Below are 22,806 nucleotides of genomic sequence, written 5' to 3'. Positions count from 1 at the left end.
TCAACAGCACTGGAAAAAGTTCCGCAAATGTTCACAGATAATTAACAGCAGCAACCCAATTCAGGCCAATGGCTTGCATTGTGTTTCTCACCATTAGCTTTGATTTCTCTAACTGTGGAGAAGCCAGGCAGTTGGAGCCCATTGCCTTCAAGCACGCTTGTAAGGTCTACAGCTGGTTGGAGCACACAAGGCTGTGAAATAATTACAATATTCGTGGCAGAAAAGAGACTGAGTAATTACAGTGTTCAGTCTCTTTTCCAGTTCTCCTCCTCTCAAGTCTTCTTTCTTGCACCCATTTTCATAATTCCACTCCACACCAGGCCTGGGCTTCTGCTAGATCAGTGGTTCCCAACCTTTTTTTGACCAGGGACCACTTTGACCAGGGACCACTCTCCAACATTAGTACCAAAATGGTTACAAAACAGTTTTTTGGTCAACTTTAGATTTGGTTTGGTTATTTGGAGTACTGATTCAGACCACATCAGCTCTAATTTCTGATACAGAACATATGCCATCCGGTAGTTGCCATCTGCTCACCCACAGAAAACTATATTTAATAAGCCTATGCACTGTAAGAGGGTTTCGCAAGACCAGTCACTCTCATTGCAACGATATAGTAACAGTGAGGCCACAGACCATATTCGAGTTCTTATGGACCACTGGTGGTCCGTGGACCACAGGTTGGGAACCACTGTGCTAAATAAAGTAGGTGCTATGGCATCTTTCCCTAATTTAGCATTTTTCCAATAACGTGGATTACATTGCCCGTGCTGGCTGCATGATAAGTGATGTACAGTTGTCCCTCCACATTTTCATTATTTATTTTTGTGGATTTGGTTATTCACATATTTGATTAAAACTGGTATCTCTCTAGGAATCTCTAGGTCCTATGCCCAGTCATGCCAGAAGACCTAGAGATTTTTAGAGGGAACAGCTCTCTAGGATTTTCTAGGTCCTCCAGTGCAATTCTACTGTCAGCTTCCAGTGAAAGTTGACCAATGCTTGAAGATATCCATAGCAGACTGCAGACATTAGTATCAAACAGCCTTCTCAAGATGATATCCTAGTAATGATAACGCATAGCCACAGTAGTGATGCGGTGGGCATAAGTCTATACCTTTATTCACAGGGACCTTGTGTCTCTAACCTCAGTGAATGTGGAGAGCCCACTGGAGTCAAAAATATTTGGAGAGTGTCATATTGGGAAAATCTGTACTATTTTCCTAGCAGGATAGATCATACTGTATGGACTAAAAACTGAAGCTTTTCTAGGCAGCTGCAGTGGACCATAAAACTAGGCAAAATTTATTTACTGCCACTTTGGAGAAGCGGGGCTCAACACACAAAGCATTTAACATTCATAAGACCAAATATAAAACACAAGCATTAAGTACAAGAATATTTACCATATTAGAAACAATAATGTACAGTGAAAGGGTTGAGGGAAATTGACCATAATCAAGGAGGAGATGAGGTTTTTAGTCATAGGAATAAATGCACTTCTGAGAAGCCTACTTTTGCTTCCTCGATTTAATGAAATATTATTCATTAAAAATACTGTTTAAAACCCATAATCTAATAAAAATATTCCTCAGCTGCAAGGGGAAGAAACAGAGGGAAACTCAGGAAAAAAATAATGGGAAAAAAATAATGTGAGGTAAAAAGCTGGTGGAACTGATGTGCCTCCCACACCTTCTGAGGAACCACAAAAGAACTGGTTTTCCTCTTTCCTTGCATGTGTATGGAGCAATTGCCCTGAAGCCTGGAATGGGGATTGTCATAACCATAACTGACAGGGAGGCCTGTTGACTAGACTGGGAAGAAGCAGTCTTGAAGGTATTAATTTCCCAGGCTATGCAAGGTTGTAAGATTAAAGCCCATCACCTTGAATTAGGCTTCTGAATTACAGAATTCAGGAGGAATGACCAGGATGACTAGCAAGCCTGTGCAGAAAGCCCCTATTTGAATGGAGACAATGATTTGTCATGTGAACCAAACATGGGAAACAATGCCAGGAATGGCTGTGGACACACAAGAACATAAATTAGGTTTCGTAGAAGAAATAGTAGAACAGATTCCTCAGCTTCAGACTGAACTTACATGCAAATAAACCTGTTATCTTGATGGACTAATACCTATATAAACAGCTAGCATGTAAAGAATGAGTTATTGCTGAGAAACTGAGGTCTAAAAGACCCAGAAAGTGATTTGTACTTAGGGTGACAGCTTCACACAAGCAATTCACCATACAGACATTTAAGTCCAGGAAGGCCCTGATGACTTGCTTGTCATTAACAACTGGTCACTTCTTAATATTTATTTCAATTAGGATGGAGCAACTTGGGTTACAGCCATCATCAGCACAATCAATAGTAGTAGCTGATAGGAGCTTCAATCCAATAATGCTAGGAAGGTCTGACTAACATAGTTCAGTCACTCCTATTTTCAGAATACGGCTGGCATCCTGTTGGTTAGCCCCAACTAGAGCTGGTCCATTCAGAGTCAATCAATGGTTGAATTACACACCAACACATAAGTAAATCTAATTAACCAACTTTTGACAGAACTAAAATAGGATTCAAGTTTATGTGTTATCATAATTTCAAGTTTTTCCTCCCTGCACCAGTGGCCCATATGCTTAAGGTAGGTAATAAATTTCTTAACACCCTTCTTTATGCCTTTGACGTGGTGCTTGATCGCTCACTCCCAGGTGGGCCTGAGATGGCTCTTACAGAATCTAGTTACTTCCTGTTCACTTAACACGATAGTCATTAACAAGGAGAAGTCCAGGGTGGTGGTATTTGGGAAAAGGCACAAAAAATTACAATTGGTACCGAGGAGGAGTCCCAAATGAGCAAGTTAACTCCTACTTATATCTAGGGGTACTTTTCTCAAATACAGGGACATGGTCAAGCCACCTCAGTAGAAACAATCAGAAAGTTACAGCTAATTCCAGTGTATTCTATAAACTGTGTAACTACAACCACCCCACCAGCACATCCCTTATTCTAAAAGTATACAAGGCCAAGCTCATGCCTATATTATATTTTGGGGAAGAACTGCGGGTCAAATGAAAGAACCCCTTCTGGAACAGGCACAGGGCTATTTCCTTAGGAAAATACTTAGAATCATAGAGTTGGTAGAATTTGCATGTTGCATATATGTTACTATCATATTGTATTTGGAGAGCGAATGAGTGACTTGATTATAAGAATTGGTCAGATTCTAATTATTATTATTTTGTTTTGTAAATTGAGAGAAGTCTGAATTGACTTATAGTTAGTTAAGAATTTGTAGTAGTTATAGAGTATAGGAATAATTTAGTGATAAAGGTATGTTTACTTAATGTTTATGTTAAATTGAATAAATGCAATAAAATAATTAAAAAAAATAAGCTGATCACACCATGTTTAAGAGATTGAAATCTGGTAAAATCTCAAATAACTAAAAATTTAAAATAAATAAATAAATAAATAAGAATCATAGAGTTGGAAGAGACCTCAAGGGCCATCCATTCCAACCCCTGCCAAGAAGCAGGAAAATTATATTCAAAACGCCCTTCCTGCAGACATTAGATCGGCCCCCTCCCTGCTAGCGTTCAGGAGAAGAGTGAAGACCTGGCTCTTTGAACAGGCATTTAATTAAGCAGTGCAATTAATTAATTGATTGATCATGGGACATGGAATAATGGACAAGGAGATCGGATTACGTCTTTGCTGATGAGACGTGATGGATTACTTATATGGATGTATTGATGTTATATTGATGTATTGATGTATTGTTATAGCGATGTAGTTGCCTTGGTTACTGTTTTAAATGCTAATGTTGTGCACTTTGTGTACTGACTTGGCTGTAAACCGTTCTGAGTCGCCTACGGGCTGAGAGAGAGCGGTATACAAATGAAGTAAATAAAGAAATAAAAAACCCCCAACAGATGGCCATCCAGCCTTTGTTTAAAAGCTTTCAAAGAAGGAGCCTCCAGCACACTCTGGGGCAGAGAGTTCCACTGCTGAATGGCTCTCACAGTCAGGAAGTTCTTCCTGTGAGAAAGGAAATTTAGATGGAATCTCCTTTCTTGTAGTTTGAAGCCATTGTTCCGCGTCCTAGTCTCCAGGGCAGCAGAAAACAAGCTTGCTCCCTCCTCAGGCTAAACATGCCCAGTTCTTTAAGCTGCTCCTCATAGGGCTTGTTCTCCAGACCCTTGATCGTTTTAGTCACTCGCCTCTGGACACATTCCAGCTTATCAAAATCTCTCTTCAGTTGTGGTGGCCAGAATTGGACAGAGTATTCCAGGTGTGGTCTAACCAAGGCAGAATAGAGGGGTAGCATGACTTCCCTGGATCTAGACACTATACTCCTATTGATGCAGGCCAAAATCCCATTGGTTTTTTGTTTGTTTTGTTTTGCTTTGTTTTTTTGTTTTTTTGCTGCTGCATCACATGAAACAGACAAAAATGCCCTGGCTAAAGCAGTGAGAGCAGAACTTGGTGCCCATTCTGTCCAGTGCCTGGTTCTGATAAAAGTCTTTTATTACTGGCTAAGGATTCTCCAAATGGACCTAGGGAGACTTCCTAAACTAGCTAGCCAAAAATAAAATAACGTTTGGCCCAGAAAATTATCTTTGGATGAACCTCACACAGGGACAGAGAACAGCTTTGAGCAACTTAATTCTATGGTAAGAACAGGACGATTTCAAAAAATCCCTTATTATGAAAGAACCTGCATCTGTGGTACTCCAGCATAGAGGACATCGTGCATATTTTGTTTGATTGTTGTTTATATGCCAAGGTGAGATCTCAATAAGTACAACTTCTGATTAGAACAACCAACTGGGATCCAAATGCCAAACTGCCCGATTTTCTTTCTGGGGAGAATCTGCACACAGTCCGTTGCACAGCTGCCCAACTGCGAGATCTCTTTCTCTCACAAAACAGGGTCTTTTGTCATGGCAATGAATTTATTTAAAATCGTTTTGTAACTTAATTTAATGTTTTTACCAACGTTATGGAGCCCCTGGTGGTGCATAGGGTTAAACTGCTGAGCTGCTGAAGTTGCTGGCCGAAAGATTGGTAGCTCGAAACAAGAGAACAGAATGAGCTCCCACTGCTAGCAGCTCAAAAACATGTAAATGTGAGATGAATAGGTACTGCTCCAATGGGAAGGTAACGGTGCTTCATGCAGTCAGGCCGGCCACATGACCTTGGAGATGTCTACAGACAACGCCGGCTCTTCATCTTAGAAATGGAGCTGAGCACCACCCCACAGAGTCGAACACGACTAAACTTAATGTCAAGGAAAACCTTTACCTTTACTTATTACTTAATCAAGTTTTAAATGTATTTTATCTAATTATGATAAGAGTGTTAGGATAGGGATTTGTGTTTAGTTGTCTTTTACTGTTGTCTTTTACTGTTGATGTGGTCAGAGGACTAGTCAATAAACAAATCTATTTTCAAGTTTGAGTAGGGAAAGGAAGAGGTGGCTCAGAAAAATAAATTTTGGATGGCAAAGTATTGATTAGAGGTGCTAAGATCATGTCTGTGCTCTGCATAACCCTAACATATTGTGACTGAAAGAGGTGGCATTGAGTGGAATAGCACTGGATGGAAATAGTTTGGTCTTCTACATCTTGCTAGACTGCCGCTTTTACCTTTTCTCACCTATGCTAATTAAATCACATCTGCACACTCTCCAACTGTTCTGATTTGACAGAATCAGTCTTGATTATTTCTCTATCATTCTACTTTTCAGCTGTTTTGAACGTGTTCCAGTTTTCCCTCTTTGTCTTCATCTTGCTTCAACTGCTGCAGTCAGAGTCTAGGGTACAAAAGTTGCTTGCATTCAATGAACTCAACAGCGAAAGAGGAGAGAAATGATTGGGTTTTGCCCTTTCTAGTAGGTTAGAGGAAAAGCAAAGTGCTTCAGCTTCTACTAGCCTGTGTGTTCTCTCTCATTAAAAACTTGTTAAATTTTTACCACATTCCAATGTTGCTTGGGCAAACATATTGTTAATCTGTGACATGGTGGAGGGTCTGAATCCTGAGGACCATATTTTCCCCAAACCTGGATTAGGAAGAAATAGTGAAAGAAGTAAGATTGTTTAATGCTCCTTCCAGTCGCTTAGGGACACTTCAACAGTGAGAGCTTTGGAGTAATAGCTTTAACAGCTTTCAAGGTGAAGTTTTGCTGTTGTCATCACTGTGGTAGTGGTAGTCACATAATATATATTAAGAACATAAACAATAAGATAGTATGCAGTTTGAAAGAAGAATGACAGAAATCATCCTTCCTGCAAATGTATCACTGGACATGGAGAATAAGAGAAGGAAAGTAGGATGATGTGTGAAGAAGGGAAATGTATGAAAAACCCCAAAAGAAATGATCCCAACAAAGTCCAATCTAGTTCAGCTTTCTGGTCTCACAATGGCCAAACAGATGCTCATGGAAAACCCGGAAGCAAGACATGAACATGATTGAATCTTGTCATGTTCATGCTCTGCAGCAACTGGTACTTAGAATTATATGATACTCTCAAAGAAAAGGAAGATGACTGGAATCCTGTAAGGGAGATATACATGGTAAAACACCATTCCAACTCAACCCTACTTACTGGGGCCTCATCTATACTGCTATATAATGTAGTTTCAGAATGCAATTAAACTGAAATAAACTGGATTATATGAATTTACACTGCCATATGATGCAGTTCCATTATATGGCAGTACAGATGGAGCCTGGGATGCAGCTGCTGTGATAGACAGGGATCTGTTCCCCTGTGGTTTGGAAAGCAAGGGACATTTCCACCCTCCTTTGTGAGCGATCCCAGGTACAACAGACAATTATCCTATTGCAACAAAGATCATCTATGCAAAGTGGCAACATGAGGTAGTTTATCCCTGATCAACAGGAGAAAAGACACACATCAATCACTGTGGTTGTTTCCCAGTAAGTAGGATTGTGGAGGCATTTTCATGGTTCCTATATATAGGGTATGTAGGGATCATGAATTATGTATTCATAACTGTTGTAGAGAATAATGGATGATGTTTTTAGCATATGGAGAAGGCAACTTTCCACTGTGGGGGAAATTCTAGATTTTCCCAATCCGCAACAGGGATTAAAGGGAAGAGAAAACCATACCAAATCTCATTGGACCTGTTCAGATCTGGAAGAAGAAAATATAGAATGGAAAGATAGAAGATTGCTAAAACATCATCTTCAGTAAATAGGGTGCAGAAAAAGGGAGTTGTTACTTGGTCTATTACAGTAAGTACTGGAAGTATTTTACAGAGAGCGCAAACCAAAAGGAGGTAGTCATTTTGAATGGAAGGATTAGAATTATTTTTCTAATGCATTGTCTACAGACAGCAAAAGTGCAATGAAAAAGATCACAAAATGTGAAAATGGATAGCGTAACCACAATTAAAAGATAAAGAAAAGATGTTAGGCCGTGTCCATCTGGTTACAATGCTATTAACCCCAAAGGAATCAGTTTTTCAGATATTTTTGGACTATATGTACAAGCAGCACTGTCCAGAATAGTTGACAGTGGAGAGTGTTAGGGACTGAAATCTTGCAACCCTGGAAGACCAAATGAAGCTCACACCTGATCTATATTGGCTGGCTGTAGCTCTCCAGTTTTTCAGACAGGATTCTTTCTTTGTCCTACATTTATAGGCCATAATCCATACTGAGACCCTGTTTCCTGCAAAGTATGGCTGACTTTGTAACTAGTCCCAACTAGATTTAGGCATTCAATCAATCCTTGAACAGTAAGACAGGGCTTTCATAAATCCTATCGATTCATTCAGTCTCTAATAGATGGAACTAACAATTGAGTAATAACCCTTCCCCAGAGATAAAGCATTTGAAAATGGGGCAGGGAGGGAGGGGAGAACTACTCACCAATACCAGGTAGTGGAGAGAATGAAGAAAAAGAGAGACCCAATGAAAGGAGACGAAAAGAAAAAAGAGCAGAAGGAAATAATTCTGTGGGTGGAAGCCAATTAATGAAAGAAAAACAACACAAACTGTTCCAACCAAAAACTGTGTCAGATAATAATTCATACTTATATGAAAGGGTCAATTAAAGGAACACAGCAAGAGAAAGAAGTGTTGCAAGAGACTGGAATTCATAAAAGTTGCTGAACAAATAGAATGCCCTACAGCAGAAGCAACAGGGCCAGCTAATATAAATAAACAGACAATATAGATACCACAGAAAAGTGACTGTGAAACTAATCTTTGACAGTTTTATAGTAAAAACACAAAGGGGAAAGAACAGCAGATGAAAATTATTCAAATATCTTTTAACTGAGGTTATAACCCCAATTAAAAGAAAAACAGGGGAAGATGAATCATTTTATTGCTTAAAAAATCGCTGGAAAAGAAGACTGGGCATAACTATCTACTTTGATGATTGAATGGTACTAGGTCAAGTCATACGGCAAACATAACTCCACTGATTTCAGATCAAATGAAATCTGAAGAGGAAATGATAGACCTAATGGAGGCACAGTGTCAAATAGTGGAGAACTTCCTTCGCTAACTAGTGCGTTTATTTATTTATTTATTTGGTAGCAAAAGCATTGCAGAAATGAGTATGAAACTGATAAAAATAGAAGGAGCACAGGTGGCTAAATATCTTTTAACCAAAAACGGACAACAGTGACCGCATTGTCTGTAGCCTCAAACAATTCTTCCTCTGTACAAGAGGCAGAACATTGCGGACAAGCATACACATGCGGAGTTGTCTGTTCTGCTCCACAGTCGCACAAGGCGCAGGATTCTTATAGGGAGTGCCATTTTGCCAGGTTGTCTTTTGAACTGCCCACTCCACTTCTGAGTCCGTTCAGGGCCTTCCAAGTTGCCCATTCTTGGTTTGCCCCTGGAGGCAAACCCTCATGGGGGGGGGGGGGCATCCAATTGGAATTTCCTGGTTTAGCTGCCCAGGATACTCTTGCTGTTGCTGGGGGAACGTTAAGAAGAGTGGTGGTTCTCATGAAGTTTCTCCTTGATTTGAATCTACTGGGAGGAGGCTGATACCCATGCAGTGGGTGGCTTTCACGGTGTTCAACCTTATTTCTCTGTTAGCAGCAAGTTCCCATAACACATGGGGGGGGGGCAATGCCAGCTAGCTTGTAGTGTTTATCAACATGTTTAGGTTTAAGACATCCTGTGATTATTCTGCATGTTTCATTCAATGCTATGTTCACCTGCTTCCCGTGGGCAGACTTGTGCCAAACAGGGCAGGCATACTGAGCAATTGAGTAAGACAAGGCCAGGGCTGATGTTCTTATTCATTTTGGGTCTGCACCCCATGTGCTGCCAGTAAGTTTCTGCAGGATGTTATTACATGCAGCTACTTTGTGCTTGGTGTTCATGCAGTGTTTCCTGTATGTTAGTGTTCAATCTAAGGTGACACCAAGATGTTTAGGATGGGAAAAATGTTCAAGCTCTTGACCTTCCCAGGTAACTTTCAATTTCCTGTTGGCTTCACCGTCCTGCAGGTGAAAAGCACACAATTGTATCTTGACAGGGTTAGGCTTCAGTGGTTATCTTTGTAGTAGTTGGAGAGCTCTTTCAAGGCATTAGTAAGTTGGATTTCAACTGTTTCAAAGTCTTTTGCTTATGTTGTTAAGCCAAGTTTATCAGCATATATAAAGCTCTTTGTGAATGGTGGCTGTGGCTGATTGTTAATAACTATTTTAAACAAGGTTGATGCAAGAGTGCTGCCTTGGAATAAATTTATTTATTATTTATTTGCTTTACTTCTATACCGCCTTTCTCAGCCGAATGGTGACTCAAGGCGGTTTACACAGTAAAGATCAACACAACAACATCAAAAGGCAATTAAAACACATTATACAAACATATCAATTCAAAAACAATCATTATCATAAACGTGTGCCTCAGCAAACAAATCAGAATCAGAATCCGCAATCATAATCCTTTATACCAATTCCTATGTTCAGTTGTACCATCTTACTGTATTTCGTTGCACTATTTAGCCAAACGCTTGTTCGTAAAGCCAAGTCTTGACCTTCCTCCGGAATGCCAGCAGTGAAGGGGCCTGTCTGATGTCCACAGGTAGGGCATTCCACAGCCGAGGGGCCACCACCGAGAAGGCCCTGTCTCTCGTCCCCGCCAACCGCGCCTGCGATGCGGGTGGGACTGAGAGCAGGGCCTCCCCAGACGATCTTAATATCCTAGTCGGTTCATAGGAGGAGATGCGTTCGGAGAGGTAAGTAGGGCCAGAACCGTTTAGGGCTTTATAGGCTAAAGCCAGCACCTTGAATTGTGCCCGGTAGCAAATTGGCAGCCAGTGGAGCTGGCGCAGCAGAGGAGTGGTGTGCTCCCTGAGTGCCGCTCCTATTAGCAACCTGGCTGCCGAACGTTGGACCATTTGAAGCTTCTGAGTAGTCTTCAAGGGCAACCCCACGTACAGAGCATTGCATTAGTCTAAGCGGGATGTAACCAGAGCGTGGACTACCGTGGCCAAGTCAGACTTCCCATTTCTTTGCCTCCTCCATCTACTTTTCCTCCCTTGAAATGCCACATAGAAGCTGTGGTTTTCTAGGAGGGTTTGGTGCAGAATCTGCAGGACTATCTTGATTGATGAACAAGGAAAGTTGAGATGGTGGCCCAGATAAGAAAGACATACCCAAAACAGAGATACTATTTCTCTGTATCCTTGCTTCCAATAGCCCCCCGCTTTCCATATAAGAATCTTTGTAAATTGCAGTGGTCGCCTTTTAATTCAAGTAATGCTCAAGTAATGCCTACAACACCCAGAGGAATATTGAATTACATCTAGAAGATATAACTACTACTAGCAATTATTGTGTATTATGAGTGTGTTCCTTTAAATCACCTGTTGATTTACAGAGACCTCGTTTCATATAGAGGTAGATTGCCATTGCCTTCATGTTAAGTGTCCAACATCTAATGTGCCTCATCCAAGCACTAACTCTATCTTGGCTTAGCTTCCAAAATCAGATAAGATCTGGTGCCTTCAAGGTATTTAGGCTATAATGTTTATTGTTGTTTACCTTCAAGTCATTTCTGACCTTTGACAACTTGAAGGCTGAGCCTGTCAACAGGTTTTCTGGCCAGAATTGTTCTGAGAAGGATCCATTTACCTTTCTTTGAATTTGTGTCTTGCCCAAGGTCCCCTAGTCGTTTCCGTGGTCAAGCAAGAATTTGAACCCAGCTCTTCATCCAATACACAACCATTCTGGTTCTCACTGTTTGGATTAGTAAATGGTTAATCCTACTCTGAAGGGGTGCTCACAAATGAGAATTTCTAGTGAAAAAAACCATGGACAGGTTTTATTTTCTTGATTCTCACTAAATTAATGGAGGTGAGATTTAGAATTTCGGTAATTCTGCACCAAAATGATGATTTTTAAAGGAACTCCCTCTCTTCCAAATCCCACAGCACACCAGAGCTAAATAAATCTGTAAAATGCAATTTTGCCAACTTCCCTTCAAAGTTTCTCTTTTCTCAAAATGCTTATTGAAGATTTTCTGTACAAACATAAAGGCTTGAAGCATAGCCCCATAGGGCCCAGACTTGATAAGTCAGGTTTTGGACCAAGAATTCCTAAGACAGCGTGGCCTGTAATTTTCTAGACTCTGGCTGTTCCATGTTATACTGGGAGCAACCATATCGTGCTGCCCACCATTATGCTGTTTAGTAGTTTCTCCATTTGCTAGGAATCAATACATTCTTGCCATACAAATTATTGGTGGTGATGGGGGCCACACACTTCCAGGAAAAACTCTGGGAAAGGCTCAAGGCCAAGTGAAATGTGCACACACTAAGTGTTAATTTTCTAGATGTAGCTGATAAATGGCTCTCATCTCATCATCACATCTTTTGGAATGAATTCAGACATGTGGCAAATAGCAGTGGCCTGTCAGGGGTTAGTTCAGCTCCGCAAGTCACTCATTCCTGTTCCAAAATAAAAACCTGGCTGGTTAGCTGTCAGCATTCGGCTCTTCATGTGCTCAAAATTCATCACGACCTTCACCTTCAAATGACAGAGAGGGACAGATAGAAACAGGTTTAAATTTAAACATGTAAGGAAAGCCACATGCTTTTCATACCTTTCCAGCTCTCCCTGGGCTGCAGATGTTATTGCCTACAAATGACATTCAAGTGGTACTTATTTCCTTATCTGTTAACACCAGAGATTTTAGGCACTGGAAACAAATAGACTAAAAAGTAGGCTTTTTTCTAACAATTTTTGAAAAAAAAACAGTCCTTACATCCGAGCTATTTTCCCTATTCCTGGGATTGTATTTTTCCCCTCCCCTTCACCATTTTACTAAGATGCAGCTGGTTGCATTTATACACTAATTTTAGTAACATATTGAAACCAGATATAGATCTTCACATTTTCCTCAATGGTTTGTTGAGTATCTTTATGTGTTTTCCACTACCCATCCAGGTCTAAAGAACCATAGTTCTGGTATGTTTCTGATGGCTTTCATTTGTCACATACCATTGTAAGCTGTTCTTGGAGGCTTCCTTGTTTCAGATTATGCTGAAGAAAAGAATGAAAAGAGTGATAGTTCCAGGAGAAAACCTCTCTTGAGCATATAAGATGACTGGAGAAAATAATGTTGCCAGACTCCAACTTGTATGACCACAGGATCATTAGGGTAGACAGAGGGGATGCTAGAAGTTGCAACTCAATGGCATGCAGCTCCTCATTTCTCAATTAAAATGTAACTTCTGCCTTATAAGAAAAATAAAGCCACAGGCAGGTCTATCACTTAGTGAGAGTCTCTTGAGGAAAAAGAGAAAGAGGTAAACATGATTTATGACACTTTTCTGAAAGGGGTGCTGTGGATTTTGTTGTTTTTTGAAGCATTTTTTATTTTCAAAATTTAATAAAAAGTGTTTTTAGATACACACTTTAATATCATTTCTGTGTTTAAAAAAAAACAAAATACAGCTATATATAATTATAGATATACTGCTTATTTGGCATTCATTATATTCCACGAAAAGCTGGACTTTGTAATCACACGCGGTTGACTATGTACAACAGAAACTGCATTTTAGGAAAAAGCTGTGAAAACTACAATATGGTGGCTTTATAATATCAAAGAAATTATTGCAAGAAAGTAGGATAATGGATTTCTAGATGAAATTACACTTAAGGTATCTTTATAGCCTGTTCACACTCATCCAGCAGGTTCTGTTGTGATGGATTTTGTCCTGTAAAACACCAAGAGCTTTGCCTCATCAATGGGTCTTTCCTTATCAAATCCCCCTTTAGATGGTAACATACAACTTAAAGCTTATTTAATTACACACATTGAACTAACTATTGCATGATATGTAACTGAATAAAATTTTCATTACAGCAATATTTCATATGCTCTTAATATTGTGCAAATTTTATTGAGTATCCTTTTGGTGGATTTAACAATTGGCTACTATCCAATACTTTTTATGAAATAAAGCCCTCAAAGTGCATGAGGTCCGCCTCAATATATTACTATTGGAGAAATCTTTAACTGAAGGGGGGGGGGAAATAACTTGACTTTGGGTTGCCATGTTTGCTTTTTGTCTTTGGCACAAACCTTCCTTTTAGATCACATGTTTTATAAGAACAGTTGTTTCTTTGGGGAAGTCACACTGGGGGCCCTTCCACACAGCTCTGTATCCCAGAATATCAAGGCAGAAAATCCCACAATATATGCTTTGAGCTGGGTTATCTGAGTCCTGACTCAGATAATGTGGGATTTTCTGCCTTGATATTCTGGGATATAGGGCTGCGTGGAAAGGTCCTGGAATAATATGGTTGCAGTACGAAGAGTCAGAACCACAAATAAAATGTTATTTTATGTCAGTGTTAACTCAGAGTATTCGAAGGTAAGCCTATTATTATTGTAAGTTCATGGGTTGTTGGTTTGATGGTTGCTCTTATATTGTTATAATGTTGTTGTTTTATGCAGTTATATGTTGTTATTTTTGTATTTTAGTGTGTTGTATTTTAACTATGTTTGTTTGGGCTCGTCCCCATGTAAGTTACCTCGAGTCCCTCCAAGGAGATGGAGGCAGGGTAAAAAACAAAGTTGTTGTTATTATTATTATTATTTTACCAATTTCATACATGGAATTTGGGGACTGAACAGATTGGCCCACATATGTATTACTTTTAACCCTCTCATATATTATTACTGCTTCTTCCTTCTTACTTGCAAGATCTTTAGCCTTCTCTGCTAGTGCCTCATCAACTACAACTTCCATAATTTCATGGCCCTTAAAGTGGTGTCAAACTGCATTAATTCTAGTGTTGATACACTTGGCAATCTTTTTCCAAAGCATCTGGAATTATAGCCATGCAGCCAGTACAATAAATATCCTTCACAAAAGAGTAGTATGTAATTGTGCTTAGGCCTAATTTTAAATGGTTTCAAAGGGACACCCAATATTGACAGAGAGCCCAAGGACCATGTGTGCAGTGTTGCACATTTCCCCTTCACTCCCATTATCGCCTTCCAAAAATAGCCACTAGAAAAAAGCAAACATCCCACTCTTGAAAGTCGGTGTGCCCTCCTGAGTGGAAATCAAAGTGATGTCAGAGAATACTTTTGAAAGAGAAAATCAGAGACAATTCTCACACATGTGGGGAAATACTGCTTGTTTATGCAGGACTTTCCAGATCACAAATTGGAGTGTGGGCAAAAAGTTTACATTTGGCATTTAAACACCTTAAAAAATGAAGCCCAAATTCTGAAAACTAGGATAAGAAAAATAGGAAGTATGTGTCAGAAATTATTAGATATCTGATAGCTCTGGCTAATCTAAAATGTTGATATATCTGTAGAACTAGCCAGATAGTGCATTTGTGATCTTAACCTGACAAATAATGCTCTGATCTCAGTTCACTGTTGCATTTAGGCAACAGATTACTAAAATGAAAGCTTGAATATTTGTATATGTTTATACAGATGATTCCTATGATTCGTTTTAAAGCCACTATCCACTATTTTGTGTAGAAGTTCTGTATTTGTGATTGTGGGGATTTCTTTTTTCTTACACTCTATGGGCCAAACAATACATGCTAGAATGAAAACCAGCTATAAAATCAAGTGGATTTGCAAACACAGTCTATTTTATTCCAATGCAGATATGTCACTTCTGTACACCTAGTGAGGCATATCTAGGTTTTTTACGATGACTGCCACTCCAATACCAGATGCTAATATTCCCCTAAATTTGGAAACAGGATGCTGCCTTTGAAAAGGCAGTTCAAATGTTTTTTGAAAATATATATAATATTTTAAAATATAAAATCTCTATAGAAAATAGTTTATACTCTCTTCAAATGGAGCAAGCCCACTTCAAATTCATTCTGTACAGAGAAGTTAGCCATCTTGCCCTCTGCACTGCTTAATTTAGATTCTTACAATTGCATCTGTAGTTTGCTAGTAGGCATTCCTATGCTCACAATATATCATAATAGCAAAGACAAGGCTCTCAAAAGCCAGATATATGACAAAGGCTTGAGAAGGAAAATCACAGCTACATGTCTGAACTAAGCCTAATGGAAGCGCAAGTGTTTATTATCTCTCTTACAACAGAGAAGAAATGCATGCATGATGGCATCAGCTCATTGTAGTAAGAACACTTTAGGAAGAGTTATTATAAAAGGATGTATTCCTATATATTTAAATCTATTTTCCTTTTGTTTCATCTAAATCAGACCTGAGTGTTGTTTTTTTTTTTCTCTTTAAAGAGGGAAAGATGTGGAGAAAAGAATGCTAGAGGAAGTCCTGCTTAATTTGTTGCATATGGCCAAACATGTTATAAAATGAATTGTACACTACCAGGAGACTAAATGGGCAGCTCTGCAAACAAATGTGGCTTTGCCCAGAAGATAAAAGCATATCCAAATATTTAACCATAGGTAACTTAATAAATTCATTCCCACTTCATCTGGTGATTAAATTAAAAAAAATAACAACTACTTCCATAAACACCTTAAAAGGTACAGCAATCCTGTTTAGCATTATCACCCAAAGGAGTACATTGTAGGAACCCACACTTTTTTTTATTTTAAAAAGGTTTTATCAAACCATATGTGCAGATACTTGAGATGATGACAGCGAGAGGCTTCCTAGGGTCCTAGAGTCAAAGAAATTCTGCTGCCCCCCGTTGCTAAGTAAGTGCACTCCTTCTACAGGGGGCAACATCTGCCGATCGGTCATGGTTCCACTTGGCGACGACCCCAAGAAACTTCCTTGGGAAGAAACAATTTTCTCAGGACTGGCAGCCAGTTTGGGGGATGTGGAGAAGTTGTATCCATAGAGAGCACAAGGGCTGTGCAACCTGAATGTGTTGTAGGAGTTCTGGTGGGTTTGATTTGTAGCAAAGGCGTTGCTAGACGGAGAAGGCATAATATACTGGAGCTGGGGAGACATCCCTGAAATCTGCATCGATAAGCCTGCCTGGGAACAGCCGAATCCATCACCATCACTGCCTGCCACAGGCATATTCACTGCTGAACCACTTGACACGCCAACGTATGAGGGAGTCCTTGGAGTTGCGAAGGTCTCGTTGGTTTGGTTTGTAAGCCTGTTGTATGTTTCAGCCAAGGAAGTGCTGTATCTGTTAAGGGCTAGACCTGAGCGAGCGCAGGCTGTGTAGTCAGCTGGGGTGAGGCTACAGAGCTGGCTGGTGTTGGGAGGAAGGTGAAAGGCTGGAGAAGAGCAAGGAGATCCAGGGAGGATGTGGGAATGAGTTGTTGGCACTCCATTTCCAGACCCCTGGAGTAAAGTGGAAGACCCAGCATTTCCTAGAAGAGAACGTTAAAATATTGCATTCAATGAAAAGAGGCTCATTTGCCTCATTATACTATCCTATTCATTACATCTATGATCTATTAAAATCAGGATGGCTTAAATGAGGTTAGACCAGGCCCAAAATGAAGGAAAAGAAAAGAAGGTATTCATCTCTTCTATCAGGAAAAGTAAACCAGATTGGTAATCAAATTCTACCTTAGCAGTAAGTCAGAGCAGCAGGATAGCATAAGGGACACAAATCAGATTTTTTTTTCTGTGTCAGAAGCGACTTGAGAAACTACAAAGTGATTCTGGTTTGAGAGAATTGGCTGTCTGCAAGGATGTTGCCCAGGGAATGCCCAGATGTGTTACCATCCTGTGGGAGGCTTCTCTCATGTCCCTGCATGGGAAGCTGGAGCTAACAGATGGGAACTCACCCTGTCTCGTGGATTCAAACCGGCAACCTTCAGGTTAGCAGTTCAGCCGGCACAGGGGTTCATTGTGCACAATACACATGATAGATCATTGTGTATTGTTGGCTGTGGTAGGGACCATGGCCCTTCTTAACAAGAGAACCCATCATGGGTACATACCTTGGGCACATAACATTATGGCACAGTTCAAAATAAGAATGAAGAAGTTATACTTAGAACACACAATGATGGAGTAGGGGCACACTGAACTGCTTATTCAGTATAGCATTTCACTAGACAAAAAGACATGAGTTCACAGTGTTCCCGTCAAGAACTTAATGTTCCTAGATGGCCATCATTCAACCTGGCTACAAGAGGACACAAGGGAGGAATTCTGCTATAGCTGCTCAGCTTTTCCAGACTTGGAGTCTCCACAATGGAGAGGAGGAGAACTTACTTCTGCGCAGCACAGCATTGTTCATTCAGTGTTTCATACACTGTACATAAACTTGCCTGACCACACTATTAGCCTTATCTTGGCCCACAAATAGACCATCCCTTTCATTTCAGGTGGTGGTGGTTGGAGCAAAATGTAATATGGGCTTTCTTTGTTGTGAAATGCCTGCTAAATCTGAGAAACACCAGTACAGTCAGCCCTCTTTATCCATAGATTCAACAATCCACGGCTTGAAAATGTTTTTTAAAAGATTCCAAAAAATAAAGTTTTAATTTTGCCATTTTACATAAGGGACATCTTTTTACTATGCTATTGTATTGAATGGGACTTGAGTATCCACAGATTTTGGTATCCACAGGGGCCCTGGAGCAAACGCCAATGGATACTGAGGGTTCACTGTAAATCTTTTTTGCACTAGTAACTTTGTCTCATCCTTGAATCTGCTTTGGGAATGATTGCTGTGATGTTATGTGCTAGATTAGAAGGTCATCTGTAAAGGTTTCTAACTCACTTAAAAATTTATATAGCTACCCCAAGAGTATTCATCTCTCTCACGTTTACTCATTTGTTTCATATGCATGGTTTTCTTGGCCAGTTTTTTAGTTGTGTTACACAAATACGTTTCTCCCCTTTTTTTTACTTAGGACAGTGGTTCTCAACCTGTAGGTCCCCAGGTGTTTTGGCCTACAACTCCCAGAAATTTCAGCCAGTTTAGCAGCTGTTGGGATTTCTGGGAGTTGAAGGCCAAAACATCTGGGGATCCACAGGTTGAGAACCACTGACTTAGAAGCTAGTGCATGTAACACATGTATTGGGTTTCAATGCATTATGGCCATTCCATTTTTGTCCACTCTTAAAAATTTAAGTTTTTCTGGTCTGTCTGCCTGCCTCTGCCTTTGCCTACTTTTTGCATCAGCCATCCAAAATGACACTGAACATTTCAAGTCAATTACATAACCACTGTTGACAATGAATGTAAGGATCAGAGTCAGTGTGTCTCAGATTCCTTTCCCAGCTCCAAAATCCATGAAAAAATTGGAAAAGCTTTTTTAAGCCACAGGGCACAAGTATACTTTCTAAAAGCCATCTCTAGGCAAAGAGATGGGAAAGGCTATCATATGGAAGAGTTTGCTTGGCCCTTCTCTCTTCCCCCCTCTCTAATGCTAAACACCTGCTAACACCAACAATAACTTCCACCGCTTGTGTGGCCCCAAAGCAGAAAAGGGAGGGGGAGAGCATTCTTTTTCAAGAAGGCATATATAGTTAGAGGAAAACTCATTAACATGACCTCTCTTTTCTAAACTAAGGCATATCCAGGAGGGATATTTTACACCCCATAATCCTCAGCAATTAATATTGAACAGCCCTAAGGGATCTGTACGCTCGCTAGCATCTTCGTAATGCAAAGTTCAGATCCAAAGTTAACTCTCCATCAAAAATATTTCTGACATGCACATTTTCCTATTACTTTGCCAAAGCTAAAACAATTTGTATTTTGCTTTTGTGGCCTGTATTCTTGTTCCAGCACAATTTCCCCCCTGACATTCTGAAGCAATGGATGTAGATTTCAGAACAAGTTGGTACATTTTTTCACATAGCTTTCTAATATTTTTCATAGTTGTGTACAACTTTGAAACAGCTTGGCAAGGGGGAAAATTGGTATTCTAGTTATGTCAGTAAACAGTTTCTAAAAATATGTGTCTAACAGGCCTAGAGGGTGTTTATTACACGACAAATTACTTTGTTTGGCAAGATCTTGGAATGACAGCTACTGACACAAATGCCTCGTGTGTGTTACACCCAAACTTAATAATGTTTAAATCACATTAAATTCAGATTTGAGCTTTAAACCTACATTCAATTACTTGGTAGGAAGTCACACTGAACACACTGTAATTACTTTTGTGTAGACATATATAACATGACACTGTTAGAAGTAATTTAACACAGAAATCAGCAATTGCTAGCAACCGGGGCCATGTTGGCTCTCATTGGATCCTAGTACACCCTTCCATATCTTCACTCCCATACTACTAAATCTCCTCCCAAATTTTGTAGGAAAATGCCTCTAAATATCTAGCAGTACCTTCCAAGCTTCCACATTTATTTGACTGAATCTGAAGGATAATTTGACACCCCCACAGCTTTTTAGGCCCTTGTAGGGCTTTTTTATTTTGAAAACAGGAAGTGAAAATCCACTTCCTTTTTTCTGGGCCTCTAGTCACTGTTTTAATTAGAGGCCCAGAAAACGTGATACCTGATTTTAAAGCCGACTTGCACCTTAATTTGTTTCAGTTCATATTCATTAAAGTTTTTTTTCTAAATTTCAGTGGGGTTGCTTTGCAAGAGTCAAGTTTGTTAGATCAAGTGTCATGTTTGTTAGACAGGAAGTTAAGGAGAGACATTCAGAGTGAAATAATGCTGAAACTTTGTGTTCTTTTAAAGTAAGGCAAGAGGGGGATTCCTGGTTTTGTTTTTTAATATTTGGGGCTGCAACAGATGAGAAGGCCTTTTTCCATGTCTTCCCACATTGCATTGCTCCCACTGATCACACTCACAGAAGAGCACCCTGTCCATACCTCTATATGATAAGGCATTCTTTCAAGAATCAAAGTACTAGCTCCTCATTACAAGCAAACTTGATGCGGGGCAGAAATGAACTGGCAACCAGTTCCATTGCAACTGGACTCACACTTTGTGATTTCCCATTCTGCTATCATTATTATTCCCTTCCACCTAAAGAAATCAGTTATGAAAGAAAAGAGAAAAGGAAGACCCAACATGGCGCACCAACATGGTGTACCAGCTTCTGTGTTGAACTAGGACTCTGAGGTCAGTCTGAGGTGCAAACTGCAGGGTCCCTTTGAGCAGCTCACATTTTCTCAACCTTAGAGGAAGGCAAGAGCAAACCTCCTTTGAAGCAATCTTCCTAGAAAATCCTAGGACAGGATTGCCATAAGAAGAAGTTGACAAGAAGACATACACAGCAGCAGCAGCTTGGATGTGTAAGATAGGTAAATGTAAATATAAGCAATGTGAAATCAGTACTGCTATTATTCTTAAAAGCTTTTTACATGAGCATTTTTCCCTCTTGTAAGATAATGGTAGTATAGACCATCAATCTAATTATTAGAAAAAATACAGGACCCAAAACCCCATCTATTTAAATCAGTTGAAGTTTTACCTTTAACCTAAATGGAATACAAGTACATGAACACTGTTTGTGCCTTTGAAATTCCAAAATGTGATTAGTACCTTGTTTCGCAATCCCAGGTATATCTTCAAATGTTAGTGTCCTCAGTGAAGGTCTCCAGAATGCGTAAGATTCTACTAAAGCTTCCAATCCCATCCTAGACACACACAAAAAAAAACACTTTATGAGAAGAATATTCCAAAAATTGCTTATATTTTGCAGTACTTTATCATCGTGTTCTTTCCATGGCATGAAATACTATAATAATAATAATAATAATAATAATAATAATAATAATAATAATAATAACCTTTATTTATATCCTACCAGCATCTCCCAAAAGGGACTCGGGGCAGCTTATAAGGCACTACAAGTGTAGTATCTAACATAGATGGTACATGAGTATAAAAACAATATCACATAAAAGTTGTAAAAACAACCGCTATTAATACATCAAATAAAATAAAAACACAGTTTAAAACACAGACTATCTATAGTTAAGACTAGCTGCCTTCAAATCAATGTGGATGATAACTCTGTAAATCCGAAGCAAAGCCTCAAACCTAAATATTCCCTTCACCCACTGACCTATATGGCCAGATAATGAACAGACCATAACACAACTTTATTTTCTTAAGTCCTGGCTTATCATTATACACAGATCTAATATTGCTCTGCCATGCAAGTACTTATTGAGACTGCTAAAATTTCAATTTTTCATCTTTTGTTCAGAGGCAAAATTGTTTATACAGTTCAGTAGCTGATATAGGCTATACAATTTGAATTTGCATTACATGGTTAGTGTAGGCCCATATAATATAGTTCAATTATATGGGTCAATGCTGACTATATAATGGAGATTCAGACTGCATTATATGGCAGTGTAGATCCAGCCATGTAGATCTTGTCCTACTCATGGAAATGAGTAGGACAAGAAACTCTGTTGAGATTGAGGAGACTAATAAGAATTATCAGACACGTTCTTCTTTTTTTTTTCTTTTTTCCTTGTTTTGCTTTTTACTCCCCACCCTTTCCTTATAGATTTATCCCTGATCTTTCCCAGCAATACCCTTTATATTTTTATCTGTATCTTGAAAAATCTTAATTAAAAATGCATATATATAAAAAGAAATAAATTACAAACTTTTTCTCTTGAACTACAAGTTTCTCTGAAACACAACACTTAAGCCCTTGTGCAATTACAAGTCTACTACTGGAATGTTTTTTTAAATCATAGAACTGGAGAAAAATGCTGAAATGGCAACAAAGATTTTTGTAGCAGAAAAGGCTAAAATGCTTGGGGCTCTTTAGTTTAGAAAAAAAGACAAAGAACAGAATGATAGAACTTTATAAAATGATGATGGGCATAAACAGTCATTTCTCAGTTTCTCTCCTTCAGCAGGAGCTTGGCATCACACAATTAAAATAACTGGCAGTATATGCAGGATGGACAAGACAAAGTACTTCTTTATGCAGTATACAATTAACTTATGGAGTTCAGTTTCTTTGGAGACAGAAATCAAACTACAATTGAACTTCAGCATCATAATATCATGGAAACCAGTATTTTCCCATCATATTTTATTTCCAAGTCAGTGGTGCCAGAAAGAGTCAGAATTGTTGCAGGAAAAAAGTCATAAAGTATTAACTAAATATGAGCTTTGACAATGGCTTTCATTTTTCTCTCCTTGTGGTAATGGAGACTTTTCGTTTGTAGTGAAAGTAGAGATAAAAGCCCACCTCCTGGAGGAGTGTAGCCAAAGTGATAATTTATACAAGATGCTTTCAAACAATTTCCACGTTTTATCACCATCTTAATTTATACTTTCAAATGGCCAATTTTATTTAACTAAGCTATGTAATGTTTACCTAAACTACTTAAAAAAGGGCATTTTCATACTTCCCCAAGTAAAGATGGGATCACTTTCTAAGGTCTG

At 39.2% G+C, this 22,806-nt stretch overlaps 1 protein-coding gene across 1 annotated transcript in view; it reads right to left on the bottom strand.

Annotated features, from left to right (window-relative positions):
- Positions 1–12,860: 12,860 nt before the first annotated feature.
- Positions 12,861–22,806, bottom strand: part of TBX18 (T-box transcription factor 18) — a 50,595-nt gene continuing 40,649 nt past the window's right edge. The window contains exons 7-8 of the mRNA XM_060752988.2: positions 20,932–21,026; positions 12,861–16,820 (exon numbers count right to left, since the gene is read on the bottom strand). Of these exons, the coding sequence (XP_060608971.2) occupies positions 16,096–16,820; positions 20,932–21,026 (820 nt within the window). The 3' untranslated portion in view covers positions 12,861–16,095. The remainder of the gene's footprint in view (positions 16,821–20,931; positions 21,027–22,806) is intronic.

This window comes from Anolis sagrei, chromosome 1, assembly GCF_037176765.1.
Source record: "Anolis sagrei isolate rAnoSag1 chromosome 1, rAnoSag1.mat, whole genome shotgun sequence".
Classification (NCBI taxonomy): Eukaryota; Metazoa; Chordata; class Lepidosauria; order Squamata; family Dactyloidae; genus Anolis; species Anolis sagrei.
Note: the sequence above shows the minus strand (reverse complement) of the source record. Positions and strands in the feature narration are given on the sequence as shown.